This window comes from Spodoptera frugiperda, chromosome 25 (assembly GCF_023101765.2).
Source record: "Spodoptera frugiperda isolate SF20-4 chromosome 25, AGI-APGP_CSIRO_Sfru_2.0, whole genome shotgun sequence".
Classification (NCBI taxonomy): domain Eukaryota; kingdom Metazoa; phylum Arthropoda; class Insecta; order Lepidoptera; family Noctuidae; genus Spodoptera; species Spodoptera frugiperda.
The window spans coordinates 16,761,843-16,777,451 of record NC_064236.1 but is presented as its reverse complement, the minus strand read 5'-3'; the positions used below and the strand labels follow the sequence as shown (position 1 = coordinate 16,777,451).

Here is a 15,609-nt window from a genome sequence, read left to right as displayed (position 1 = left end):
TTTTCTCACGAAAACATTATCAAACTTATGCAATAAGTAATGAATTAGTTAACCAAGGTTATTAGCTACCGTTTGTCGTTTTTTTTTTGTTTCTACGACGCATACAACCTTTGATATCACATAAAGTAAAAAAAAATATTAAAATAGCCATAATTTTTAGGGGAAGGGGGTTCAACCCCCCATATTATTTTTTTGTCGATAAAATTAGATGTAGTACTCAGCCTTAACGGGTTAGAAGTCCCACTCCTATCACATCGTATATGTACTTTCTAAGATTATTAGACACCACTGACTAATGATGAAGGAAAAAAAACATCGTGAGGAAACCTGGACTTATAATTTCTGATTATAAGTTTGAAATCATCAACCTGCATTGAGCAAGCGCGATGATTTTTTCAAACCATCTCCGAGTTGTTTTTCAAAAGTCAACCTTAACTGCCAAACAAGAAGTATTGAATTCAGAACGAAGATCTAGGTTCTCGATTTTCGAAAATCTTTCCTATTCTTAATTGCACGGTCATAATTTCGTCCAGTAAGTATAACGCATTTAAAGCACGTTTTCCTGGAATTGAACTGAACATGTCGATGATATTTGATATCGAGCTTCTGCATTTCGAGAATGAAATACAATAGTAGGTATTACTATTACGTAATACCATATCCATTAAGCAATTAAATGCAACATATTCATACAAAAGAAATTTGATTGCAATAGTATTAGGATTATTGATAGGATTAATATTTCATTATACACATATTGAGGGACGTTCAATTAGCATCACAGTGATTGATTCTGTGGTTGTCTATAATATGTTGTATCATAGTGTTAGTATCTGTATTAATTGCCATAATTATGGCTTACGTGATTGTGCAATTTTGTAATGGAGATTAATATCTACTTTCAATATATATTTTTTTGAAGTTATGTGATTGTCTTGTTCATAAGTTAAGAGTATAGGAATCTATAGGAATCTTTAGCAACCTTTTTATTTATAAGTATTTTTGACTTATATGGTCTAATTGGAATAAATTTACTTTGATTTTATATATATACTAGCTGACCCAGCGAACTTCGTACCGCTTTCGCGTAGCAATGATGCTCTACTTTATTTTGTATAGCTGAGTTATGTATGAGTCCCTATTCAATTTGAATTGGAATCTATAAATATCCTCCATATAAAAATGAATCCATAATTTCCTGATCTCACTATACCTGAAAAGGACTTTACTAATTAAAAAAAAAAACTAAATATATTTTCATAATAGTGTTTATTTCATAGGATTCAATCATTTCACTGTCCTGCAGGCGCCTTATCGGCTCTGATGACAATTTTGTGATTATCTGATGGCATGCGGTCTAATGCATTTGTGAATGTCTAATGCATCGGTCTAATGCAACTAATTCATTGTGTTGAAGGAAAAATGTTTGAAGTTGTTCATCACAATGGATCTCTTTACTGAGTTGTTGTGTGCGCAACGCTGATCGACTTCTCTTGCTGAATTGTCCATAAAATATATTTGCAAAAATGTATAGTCTTCAACAGGCACTGGCAATAAGGAACCTGTTTGATGATATATTTGAATCCCTGAATCTGCAAGAATATAAATATGTATACAGGCAATTGTATAGCAAATTGTACCACCATGTGGCTCGCAAAATACTGCCACAATACATTACATCATTTCAAATTAAAACTACTTTTAACCTCGACATTAAACAGCCTTCCACGGCAGCTTTAGGTAGTAGGCTTTACCAAGAACATCTTGCTCATGCCACTATAAAATACAACATGTTATAAATGTTGCTGATTAAGTCTTCGGATTATAGACTATTATTAGTAATTTGATTTATTGTTTACAAAATAAACACATCACTGACTCGACATATTTTGCACCAGCTACATGGTTTTAAAACTAAAAAAAATTGTCTCGTATAACTTTTGTTGCCTCAAATGATGTCGAGTTCTGCGGCCTAAGCTTGTACGTCTGGTTGGTAGCATTGTTAAAAACGAAATTCCAACTGAAAATAAAAAGCTCTCATACATTTTCTGCATAACCGTGTATACCAAATTGTAGTATTGTGTAGTCACCAAAAGTTACTAAAAATCAATAATGAAGATGTGAACTTACCTTGATTAACAAACACTTATTAGCAAATAAAAATCTTCTTAGTCTTTAAAACTCGAAGAAATATTAAGATAATCTCTCAGAAATATTGAAAAATATACATTTAATTTTGCATATTTTAAAAAACGCGCAATACGAATGTCAATGTCATTCACACCAATAGACTATATTGAAAGAGCATCGTTTGTTCGAAAACGTGAATAGAAACTTTAATTTACACAAAATAAATTTCTGAACACACGCGTAACTGTTGATAATTTGTCATTATTTCTGAACGCACGCATAATTAATATTTGAGGAATTTCTATTAATGCTTAATGCACTTTTCAACATTTTCAATAGATTAAAAAAAAAATACAGACAATTGTTTATTCACCCTTTTCATAAATGTCAATCATTATTTACAGAATTTGAATTTAGAAACAACAAATATTTGACATGTACAAATGAAAATTTATCGAATCTAGCTTTTGCCCGCGACTTCGTCCGCGTAGTGGTGTTAGTGGTCAAAATGCTGCCGTATGTCATCTAAAATGTGAATTACTTGAGAATATGTTACTGTTAGCATTTTTAAAGATATGTATTCCAAAGAAACCACGACCGCCGATTCATCATTTTATAATCATGATGAAAAGTAGCCAAGGTTATCTATATTATTATCCTTTAATTTCCTATATATTGCCTATCAATAAAAAAATACATTGTTTCGTTGTTATATTCCAAAAAAAAAACATTCGTGCAAGCGTAACCTCAACACAAACAGGATTACTTTCGCATTCATAACATTAGTATGGTAGTAGGGATATTGGCGATTTAAATAAGTATATGTGTATTTAAATAAGAATCGAACGCGAGTAAAGCCACGGGCAACGTATTAACGAAAATGACGAATTTTCAAGCAAACATTAATCTCCTCTATCAAACATACTACGCCTTCTACCCTTTTTATTAAAAAGTAGCCTATGTTCTTTCGCTCCTCATTAAGTGTCTAAATACAAAATTTCACTGTTACAGCTTTAAAAATGACGAATTTCCATATGACCATTCATCCCCTATTTTTACCCACTCTCCCCCATTTTTTTGCAATAAAAAGTAGACCATGTTCTTTCGTTCCTCATTAAGTATCTAAATACAAAATTTTACTGTTACAGCTTTTAAAATGACGAATTTCCATATGACCATTTATCCCTTATTTTTACCCATTCTCCAATAAATTTTTTGCAATAAAAAGTATCAAGGTCTATTCTAAATTCCATCAAAATCGGTTCACTGGTTTAGGCTTGAAAGCGTAATTACAGACAGACAGAGTTACTTTCGCATTTATAATATTAGTAGGGATTCTGTGCTCCAAGTCTCCAACGCACACTTATTCAATAGCATTTGTTTTTTAGTATCCAATAGCATTTATCCAACAATGAACTTTATCTAATAGCAATAAAGCTCAAATTGACTCTACGTATTAGTTAGAAAACGTTTGTATGGGATAAAGAAAAGGGCTGTTTTTAGGGCTATTCCGTCAATTATTTGATATTTTCTCACCTTTTAAACCTTCCCTAGACCTCCACGAATAATTCAAGACCAAGATAAGATAAATCCGTTCAGCCGTTCTCGAGTTTTAGCGAGACAAAGGAATAGCAATTGATTTTTATATATATAGATAGATATAATCAATGCAGTATTGATTTCGAAACTCTTTAGTTTGAAGCTTGGAGTTTAGCCAGGTCTTTGTAAATTAGTAAACCTAGTAAGTAATTCAACGTACCTACTCATATTCGTGATTAAACTAACAACTTTGTACTCTCGGAGTAAAGTCCCAAATCTATAGTAGATATTTTTACAGTTTAGCTCGTTTGGTCCACTATTGCCAGAGTTACGATACACCTACACTTCTACTTATCACGTTCACGCGTGTATAACAAAGGATGTTAGGCTTTGTTTTGGGTTATCCGTTTGGCCCTGGTTGGATACCCTTTTTCACGCGCTGCAGCGGAATGAAAAATCAGATTACATCAATATGCTTTGTTTTTCATCTATCCTGGAACATGTCAATGTTTAGTTATACAGAGTGACTTCCAATTCGATGTTTTTCTTTCGGGAGGTGACAGTACAACTAACTTCCTACAAAATTAACCCTGAGGTCCCTGGTCCGAATATGGCTAGTTCCTAAGATATTAAATATTTTTGATTTTGGACAAAAACCTCCGAACTCTACAAAAACATCGATAAATAAAAAACTAAAATGTTTTTTAACTTATATGTACCCAGGAACGTTAATTTTTTACAAAATTCTCAAAATCAAATTAATAACTTGATGATAAGTACAGTGTAAAGAGAAAATGACAATTTCAAAAACCACTTTATTTGTAAAATTTTGTTCAGAGTGACTCTGTGATGGTCACTCTTGAACTGAATATGCGACTCATTTTTTAAGTCGTTTCAACTATAAGTCGTATAAGATTAAAATTTTTTAAGCATATTATGGACGGATTAGAGCGTCTTTGTTCAGCAGTGGACGTCTCTCGGCTGATGATGATGATGATGATGATGAGAGCAATTCGATCAGGATGGTTATTACAAACATCACAATATCTATTATTAGTCGCAAAAAAATCAACGAAATCTGAAAAAAGCAAAACCTACAGGACCACGTACATGGTCACATTCTGAGAGGAATACGCTTGTACTATGCATAAAACATAAATTCTACCCAATACCGCCTAAGTGTGGTCTCTGGCAATCTGAGCGTAACACTATGTTAGATAATTTAATTGTTTCATCAAGTTTATTTTATTATACGGACCTTGTGGAGTCTCGGGCAAATTTCCGTGCGTTTAAGCGTTTTTGCCATACCTATTATTGGATGCAATTATAACAGCTTACACATCGGTCCCACTTAGTTTTAAGTCAAATTTCCGTGGTGCTTGGTGATTGGGCTTTTGTGCAGTCTCTTTTGTGCCTTAAGGCTTAGTTCATTCTTTCTCCTGCTTTAAATTCACCGATGGAAGTGGTTTAAGCTCACAGAGTTCACAGAGCGCTACTTATTAAGTCACTGTGATGTGTTTTGCACATGCTGAACTGGTACCATTTCGACTCAGATTTTGGACATACGTATAACTTAATTTACAGTTTGTATAAACAAACTATACATTTCGCTTGTATTTAGCGGATGAAATATATCCAATTCCCTTTTTCGAGTATTTTCGTCAAAGAAATAAAAACATGATGACCGTTTACGTTTATGACGGGTGTTATTCGTTTATGAGAAAGTACTTAATTAATCAAAGCTATTAGTATTACTCATATATTAAACTTGTACAAAACAATGTTATTGCTAATTGAACAATTGTTTAATATTCTTTTACTCGATTCTACTACGTAAAATTACAAAAGTGATTAATATGATGAAAGATAATCTTTTCTAAAAATACCAGTACAAAAACCAGGTACCGGTAAACTATGGCAACTTTACCGGGCCCTTGGCAACTTTACCATACTATAGGTATTCGGTATAAACTCATTTATCTAAAAATCTACCCACTAGAATTCTGTTTTGTAATAGAAGTATTTTTTAGACATTAAAAGGAAATATTTACTATATTTTGCGTAGACGTAAGACTGCTATTATGCCAGTAATGGCCGTCACAATGTATGCGTGAAAATGAGCTAAAAGTTAGTTGTTCCTAAATTGTGCTTACAGAGCCTTAACTATTTGTCACAGGTGAGTGAAATTTTGATCTTGTATGTATATTATAGTTGGCATTACTGTTGTAATGTCAGCAATTGCTTTTTCTTTAATTTATTGATAAATAATCGCTTCGGTAATGTTGACACAGGTTAGGTAAAGTTGCCACGGCCTGCTTTGTGGCAACTTTACCTACAGTTAGGGTTGGCAATAAATGTTTTTTTCTTGTTTGTGTGTATGTAACCATTTTCGAATACCTAAATTTCACAGCATAATAGTGAATATCCTGGATTATAAGATATAATGTATTTAATAATACCTTTTGTTTTACAGCCAAAATGGCTCCCATGAAACAAAACCGCAGAAAACTCGGAGCTAGACACTATAAAAATTATACGGAAGTGATGTTATAATTAGCTATGGAGATAGTGAAGTCATAAAATTAAAAAGTCAAGGATTAAACATTATTTTGTAGCCTTTTTTACAATTTTAAACATAAATACTTAAAATTTTAGAACTTAATTTAGTTTAAAAGGGAATAATATATATGTCAGAAATTTGTGCGTTTTTTTACTTTAGGTTTAAGGTTTATTAATTTTTTTTTTAAATATACATGTCATAAAAAAGTTCCTCCTTTTTTGACAACCCCGAGCGTAACAAATTATTTGTATGTAAATTACGATGAAACCCGTGGCAACTTTCCCAAATGTCTGTGTAGCCGTTATCTTTATAGATTTCCTCATATTGTTTGCATTATAATACGAAGAGGTCCTAGATGAAGCCCTCTGTACCTCAACAACTCTTTAATATGCAATACACGATGAATACGGCGCGTAGGTAAAGTTGCCAAAAATTTGGTATCTTTACCCATGTGGTTTTTTCTTTACTACGGCTAAAATAAGTGTTTGTATTTAATGACGATTACGGTAAAGTGAGCCAGATAGACTACAATTCTAAATATATAGTTTTGGTTTCTATGCGTCTTATGGTTAAAAATATATTTCGTGTTTTGTTCTAAAATATGGTAAAGTTGCCATGTTTTACGGTACCTCATAATGTAATTTCTTTGTTGTATTTTCGACTTTAGTACAAAATAACAAAGAAGAATCTATTAAATCGCTACATTCATCAACCTCCGCCTCACAGCTTTCCCAAACATGAAAAACATTAATGTAAAATTAAAAGTATTTATTTGCTCTAAACACTGATCAGGAAGCTATCCCATTATGGAATGCGGGGCAACTCTCTGGACCTACTTATCTCTAACTTGAGTAATAGAATTCAGAGAGTTGAGATTAACGGGAAAATTTCTGCCGGGTCTGTTGTTAGGATGGGTGCCCGCAGGGGTCAATTCTCGGTCTTTTAATATTTCTTTATTCTTTTTATATATAAACTAGCTTCCGCCCGCGACTCCGTCCGCGCGGATGTCGGTCTTCGCGTGGAAGTTTTATTTCTCCATTTTGAGTAACTCTAACAGTGACATCTTATAAATATCTATTGGGCCCAAATACGGCGAGGCCCATAATAATTAAGGAGATCCCTCTATTGAGCTACTGCTGTTGAACTCGCGTTCTTGTAGAATAAAACTGAAAAATAAAGATTTTTTTCTACGTATTTTTTCAGGATGAAAAGTGTCCTATTTTATGCCCAAGTTAATAAGGTATTTTACTTTTAAAGGTTTTCATGTGATGCCTGAACATACAGACAGACAGACAAAAAAATGTTTAATCACATACCAAATCCAAGGTATCGATCCAGTAACAACCCCTGCTATTTATTCTTGGAATTTTTTCAATGTACAGAATTTACCCTTCTACAGATTTATTATAATACTAGCTTCCGCCCGCGACTCCGTCCGCGCGGATGTCGGTCTTCGCGTGGAAGTTTTATTTCTCCATTTTGAGTAACTCTGACAATCACATCTTATAAATATCTATTGATTGGACCCAAATACGGCGAGGCCCATAATAATTAAGGAGATCCCTCTTTTGATTGCCCAGGATAGTAAGGTAATAATTATACCAAGTTTCATCGAAATCGAACCGTTAGTTTTCACGTGATGCGTGAACATACAGACAGACAGACAAAAAAAATTAATCACATATTTGGGTTTGGTATCGATCCAGTAACACCCCCTGCTATTTATTCTTTCAATATTTTCAATGTACAGAATTAACCCTTCTACAGATTTATTATAATATGAATATGAATGAATGAATGAATGAGAGTGTTATAAACGTAAGAGTAGACAAATATAATCAGAAAGCTCCGAACTGCTAAGCTATCGGGAGTTATACGTGTTATTGTGAGTCAACCATAAAAGATAGACATTTGCGGTCGTGGAATATTTTTTAAACAATTTTAAGGAGAACATTTCCGTCATACATGATTTCTGTGTAGCTTTACCCATTAAGGCTGCACATGCGGCGGAAGCTTAAAAAATGGAATAAGTTCTCCTTTTTCCTTAACATTTCCCTTCACTGCTCTGCTCCTATTGATCGTAGCATGATGAAAAGTATACTATAACCTGCCCAGGAGTATGAAGAACAATTGTACCAAATTTTGTTGAAATCTGTCGAGTGGTTTTTGTTTTTATAACGAACATACAGGCAGAAAGACAGACAGATAGACAGACAAAAAATTTTCTGATTGCATTTTTTGACGTCAGTATCGATCACTAATCACCCGCTGATAGTTATTTTGGAATTATATTTCATGTACAGAATTGACTTCTCTACAGATTTATTATAAGTATAGAAGATGAATTAAGTACCTTACCTTGTAATGGATAACCATGAGACCAGCAAACAGTACTACTGTTTGCTGATGATACCTCTTTACTTGCACGGTTCTCCGACATCATTAGTTGATTCTCTCTGGACTTAGACTACGACCTCTGAGTTTGTGTCGGCATTTCTTCTCAGAGTAGTCCGATAGTAAACGCCGGCCTGATCTAGTTATTTAAGAGATTGACATTTAAAAGAGTTACATTGTAACCTATTTGCAAAAATAAATATCATTTAACATTTAATAGAAAATATAACTTACCGTATTGGCTTTATGGGCCCTGATTTCATTATTTGAGAGAACTGAAGTTGAAGTTTACTGTATCAGTTCGCATTTTGTGGCGGCAGAGTTTGCGCACATAGGGGCTACATATTAATTACAGACTGGGCAACAGCGATATCTGATAAACTGCTGTTATTCTGAAAGAAGATAGAAATCCCGTTTATTACGCCACGACACACAAGTGGCCGAAAACACACATCCACGACAATATATTTATGACAGACAGCTGATTTTGAGCACCAGCCCGTATGATCTTACCCGCCTGGCAAGCATAGAGAGCGTATGACGAACTGTGGAGGGTATGGAGGAGGCTTTGTTAAAAACGTTCACAAGTTACATATTTATGTCACAAACATTGGTTTACCGACTTCTGGAGAGGACATATTTTAAATGTAAATTGTCGACACAATACAGTATGGCGAAGTTTTTTGGCTCATCTCCCGCATATTGCATAACGCGACGCATGCATTGCTCATTCTTGACCCCCAAGATTCCCATCTGCACTACCATTCAGTTAGAAGCTCATTGTAGACGTCGGTTAAAGGCTTAAGCAATTTTGTTTCAATCACGTTGTGCTAGGAAGTTTGCGGAAAAGTTAGGTCTCGCGTTATAGTACATAGCAGCTTGTCGCTGCACCTCAAGATCGACTAGGGCCTCTGTGCTAACCGTCTTAAAAGCCATACACAGAAAGATCAAGGCTAGACGCTGACCTTGAAGAAGCTTCCGCCGTACCGCGCCTATTGTGGACCTATCAGCCCATACTTTTGCTCCATAGCACACACATTTGGCGTGCCGCAACGCACTTGTAACGCCTTTAATATGTCAAGTGTCCATGGGCGGCGACGATTGCTTACCATCAGGCGATATGTCTGCTCGTTTACCATACGTGTTCCATAAAAAACATGTAACTTCCCTGATGGTGCAGATATCCATAACATACCCGCTACTGATAAGCTGCACAATAGATATAACACTGTCCATATTTCGTTCATTCAGTTCTATTCTGTAGTATAATATGATATTATTTGTGATAACTACCCCCAATCTCCCCTACTAGTGATGTAGATTGTGTAACTATCCGATGCATATGTCGATAGAACCGCGGACGACCTAATTCTCGCCAACACTGTCGCCACCGATTACATTACAAAATGGCTGCCTACTATCGCAATTGCAAGCAATTAACCGTTTAAATGGTCATTAATAGATGAGCAACGCCATTGTCATAGTCTTTGATTAAGTAAGAGAAATGGACGATGAATTTTCGTCTCACTATGAAGTTAAAGTGAGTGGTTTTAATTGTTACTTGAAGTCCTTAGAGTAATAGATATATTCCTGCTCGGTGTATATGCTGGTATGGTTGAGCTACAGGCTAGGATATATATTACGACCTCATAGCAACATCATCATCATTATCAACAATCAATGATTATAATCATGTATTACGCCGTATTATCTCTTTCTCTCTGGTCGTACCCTCATGTCTGAAAATCGTGGTCAGCATCAGGGTAGTATCTGGAACGGATAATCTGCTTCCAGCGGTTTCTATCCAGTGTGTCTTTTACAACCGTATAAATTTTTGAGAATGAGTCCTTCACCTAATCGCTCGATCTCGTTGTTAAACACCACCTTATTATATGTATTTTCAAAGTTATATTCACAACCACATACTTACTATCGTGACAACTCAAGACTATGCACTATATTATATGTAGACTAGATTATAAACAATATTATAACTGAAAACTTGCTCCCCATACCTGTGAAGAAATATAACTTTACAACCATAACCAACAGACTGACAGACATCTATATTTATAAGTTAAACGAAACCTCGTACAAAACTTCGTCCGATATCCTCGGCGCTTTGTCACAAACAAATATCTTTTTACAAAACTCCGCGAATGACATAACGTCACTAACTTTAGAATGGGATGACTGAATCCTATGTACGGAGTTATGAACTTTTAAAGACTAAACAAAAGTCCTATTTTTATTTTACTTAGTTCCTCATATGACTGAAGCAAATCGATTGTATGTATGTCCCATAGTTCATGCAGTCATTATTATACGCGCCAAATTATATCATAACTTATTCAGTCACCTGTGCGTATGGCGCATCGCGTTCCGCATGCACCTCAAAGAGACATCAGACCACCACAGATGGGGCCCAGTAGGGCTGATACCAACCCGGAGTTGCGGACTGCCTAGCGGGTTACCGAGGCTCCGGCTCGAAAAGCAGGTGTAGGAACGGGGTGGTTTTTAGTCAGTAAGAGATCAGATGATTTTCTCCGCATTAAAAAGTCATTCAGTCGTTTTTGAATAAATGATAAGACAATAAATGTGAAGTAAAAATATTCAATGCGTTAAACTAGTTTTATAATGGTAATAACTAGATATTGTAGATAGGTTTATTCTCGTTCATGGATATCCAATTCGTACTTGATAATAATTCCAATGGTACTACTATTAAAGCCCTGCAGTGATCGTTTATCTCGAGGAAATTGGAATCACTATCCAAGGTAAGACGGAATACCCACAAAGTTATCAATATCGGACCTCTCTTTCCATTTCTCTCTCCTTCTAGCGCATTGATTAGAAATCAAAATACTGTAGCGAAACCAAAATCAAGTTTTATTGAACGTTGGAATCAAATTACAAATGGTTTGTTGTTTAATATTTAGACTATTTAATAGACCGTCTTTTATGAAATCTTAATTTTCCATTTACTTTAAATTTAAGATTATTTCGAAATGTATAAAATATATTTTTCAGAAGGACTTAAAATTTAAGATTATTTCGAAATGTATAAGAGTATATTTTTCAGACGGGCTTAAAATTTAAGATTATTTCGAAATGTATAAGAGTATATTTTTCAGACGGACTTAAAATTGGACTAGGAATTCATTGAATCAAAGTTTTATTTGACGTATTTGTGACAAATTTGAGAAATCATAAAGCACTTTTGAGACTTACATAAACAACTCAATGGCAATACATCTACATCCTACACAGAATGATCATATAGACATCCTACACAGGATGTTTTAAATCTGGCATTATTACTACATCCAACATATATCTATCATCTTATGGTCAGCTCTCCCAACCCCTAACTGTTGTAGCATTCCGCCAGCATCGAAATTTCCTTTGTACGTATTTGCTTTGTACAATTTGTTGAGCCTACCTCTACTCAATATCTATCTAGTGTTGCAGACAAATATTCCTTTGAGTGCATGTGTACTTACGGTACTGTTGTTCAGTGAGGCATGTTGGTACATTCGGTCAGTAGAGGATTGTAATCCCGTATGTTGAGGAACGTTAAGCCTGCAGGGTGTGGAGTGCGGTACGCCTAAATTCGTTTCACTTAATCTCCTAGGCAATGCTTTTGATGTAAACAGGACTTAGTTAGGTAAATAAAGAAGAAGTTTTACATTTTCTAAGACTGTGGCTTATGAATGAGACTAACGTAAGTATGAATGTACCTTACGAATTCCATTTTCTATTTCTGTCTTTGAGGCAAGCGTGCTAATGTTTTAGAGATTTCATTTCAAAATTTTCCTTTACATCTCAGTCTTTTCTTTACACCAGTTTCTTAAATAACACACCTTTTACAGGATCGCTAAGAAACAAACAACACAATCGGTAAAAAGGTGTACTCCAAGCTTAAAAGGAACAGTTAAGAAAAAGCTCCCTTTTCCAGAACATTTTTCAAAGAAACCCTTTCATCGCAAACGTTACACATTTTGCTTGTCTACTTATTTGACTACGATAAGAGCCAGTTCATACACTCTAAGTTAAGTTGTTCAACCACTTACGTCACGCTGCACCTTTAGTAAGTAGTTAGGAGTTGAAGACGCCGACCGAAACCGTTTCACGCCTCGAAAGCGGGGACATTAAGAGCTCTACTTCGGAGTATGTCCCAGTACTTGTACAGAACATTATAAGTGCCTAGACTAGTCAATAACTGTCACCGAATGGAGCTAAATGTCATAGTTTCAAGCGATGAAATTTTCCGGTACCAACGAACTTCATTCAAGTAAAAGCGAAAAGGCTTTTAGTTTTCTCGTGAACATTTACGGCGACGCGACGCACTCTCGGTGATATTATGACACGTGTCAGTTGTTCCCCGTTTCAATGTCCAATGTCTGATTACTATTTTTGCTAGACTTTCTACGGTTTGATTCCCTGTAGACGTAACTAGTTTTGGTTGTTTCGAAAATGACTTTAGACCAATTTCTTTTCGATCTGATTGAAGTCCGTTCACTAGTTTTGAGACTAATTAATTTGTTTAGCAATCAATATTAATTGTACGACTTTTTAAAATTGGATCATAGAAAAGCACGTAATTCCCAATTAACGTCGAATGCTTGATTCAAATCTCATTGGATTTCTAAAAGCGAACCATCGGATTTCTTTTTTAAATTTGAGCTCTAGGACACAGTAATAAATCTAATTAGTGTGCTCTACAACCGCTGGGAGTTTCAACCGTTCTATTAGCTAGGAAAGATTAATTAATTTAATTACGATATCCCTTCCTCAATAAGACTTTGAATCGTTAAAGTTCTTTGAAGATACTTCTTTCTAGATCTCCTTGAAGATTATAAAATGACTTAAGACTCTGATGTTCTATGATTTAATTGAACCAGTGAAGGTCTAATTATCGAAATTGATTCTCAACCATATCGTTTAACAATAGAGTACAAAATCTATTAAAGAATATGGACAGTTAAGTAGGTTGTACGTAGCTTATGGTTCGATGTAATACACAAGGATGTTCTTGTACAAAGTTCAACAAATCGTATGTTTACTTAACTAACTCGAGTACCGTGAGTGTTTACTTGACGTTAAACATGTGTCGGTTTATGTAAAGAAAAACAAAATTTTGTTAGGTGTCATGTAAGCGATTTTGTTTGGGAAAATACTCTAATCGTTTTCAATCCTATTTATATTAGAATTTTGCAGTTGATAATAACGGTATTTGATTATTATAATCATAGTGAATGTATTTTACTATCTTATGATACAAAGTAAGGAGTTAAATCAACTAATTTTTTTTTATATTCAGGCTCGGTAGTTTCTTTGTCCCGAACGAATGCTAAGACGATTAAAAGTCATTAATCGACACTAGTGCTTCAGTGGCAACTAAATACAACATACCTATTCCTAATTCAAAACCACCTTGTTACGTTCATAGACTAATAATAACTAATCAACAACAAAATAAAATATTTTTTATTTTTTTATTTTTAGCCATCGTCGTCCTACTGCAGAGCAAAGGCCTCCCTACCCTCCTTCCTCTCCTCTCTGTGCATAGCTTACGGCCAATCCTTATCATAGATGTAAATGTAAACAAATAACAAATAACAACAACATAACGTCACGCCTTTAATCCCCGAAGGGGTAGGCAGAGGTGCACATTATGGCACATAATGCCAATGTACACCCACAATTCACAATTTATGCTGTAAGTCCCATGTTAAAGATAGTGAGCCTATTGCCATATACCGGGCACATTAATTTCCAGACTCCGTGCTACCACTGACAAAGTTGAAAAACCGAAAAAAGCCCAGTAATACTTCGCCCGACCCGGGAATCGAACCCAAGACCCCTTGCCCGTCGGCACTTGCAACCACTCGACAACGAGTCAGGCAGGCAGTGTAAACAAATACTAAATACAAAATTTTCCTTTGTTCCAGAGCAACTACACGAAATTCCTTAAAAACTTGCATACCGAGCAGATCGCAAAGCTTCATGCTAAGAACCAGCATGAGTGCGATCTGCTTGAGGACCTGCGCACCTACACCATCAAGCGTTCCGCCATCGAGAAGTCATACTCCGAGGTACGTATTGAAGTTGTTCGAGTGGTTCGGTCGAGTAGCTCTGGTAAGTCGGCAGGTAAGTGCGGGTGAAGGCAGCACCAAGTGAGTGAAGGCAGCATCAGGGTTAGAAATCGATGACGATAAAATAGGAATACTAAATAATGTTAATGTTTTTTTATTAAAGTTAGAAATTATAGAGTAAGATTATTTTGTTTAGGATTAGTTTCGTCAAAATTATGATTAGGTATTAGTCCATCCACTTTTCGCTAGCTCTATAATTAGTTGCATTACATTATAATAGTAAAAGAATCCAGCATTAATATCTTCAAAAACAATTCATCATCAGCCTGTTCTCGTCCACTGCTGGACATAGGCCTCTCCAATGACACGTCACTGAGCTCGATCTAAAACAATTAAAGTAATTAATTTAATATACAACAATCAAATAATATTCAAATTATTAAAGTCTATGGTGATATATATCCATTAGATTAGACAAAAAATAAAAATCGTGGAATTTACATTTAACAAAAAAAAAACATACAACAAAACATAAAGTAACACTAATGTATGTAACATAACGAACAAAAGTGTTATCAATAGAAAAAAAAATAAAGTTTCAAATAAAATATTTAATCGGGATCATAATCCTGAAAGCTTTTGTTAGCTTGTACAGTCACGCGCCTAAATATGTACATAAGACACGGCGGCGATATCCTACGGGCGTGTACAGTCGCGCCCATCAATCGTGCTATGACAGTTTTATTGAATTACCCATTTGTATAATAAAATCTCTTTTGTGTGTACAGACGAGGGTAATTGTATTCCGCTTAGAATTTGAAGACTTTAGGATTAATATTTGTGACTACTAGCTACCTTATTCTAGATGTATGCCAAGCAGTCTTTTCA

At 34.9% G+C, this 15,609-nt stretch overlaps 1 protein-coding gene and 1 long non-coding RNA gene across 7 annotated transcripts in view; one reads left to right on the top strand and one right to left on the bottom strand.

Annotated features, from left to right (window-relative positions):
• Window positions 1–15,609, top strand: part of LOC118263227 (protein nervous wreck) — a 182,945-nt gene that overhangs the window by 74,837 nt on the left and 92,499 nt on the right. For all 6 annotated transcript variants that reach the window (XM_035575072.2, XM_035575088.2, XM_050703951.1 and 3 more), the window contains one exon: window positions 14,578–14,721. In XM_035575072.2, coding sequence (XP_035430965.2) covers window positions 14,578–14,721 — 144 coding nt within the window. The remainder of the gene's footprint in view (window positions 1–14,577; window positions 14,722–15,609) is intronic.
• LOC126912336 (uncharacterized) lies at window positions 1,253–2,266 on the bottom strand. The gene is made up of 2 exons (XR_007706968.1): window positions 2,131–2,266; window positions 1,253–2,020 (listed from the first exon to the last, which is right to left on the bottom strand). It is a non-coding gene; the product is annotated as an uncharacterized LOC126912336 (long non-coding RNA).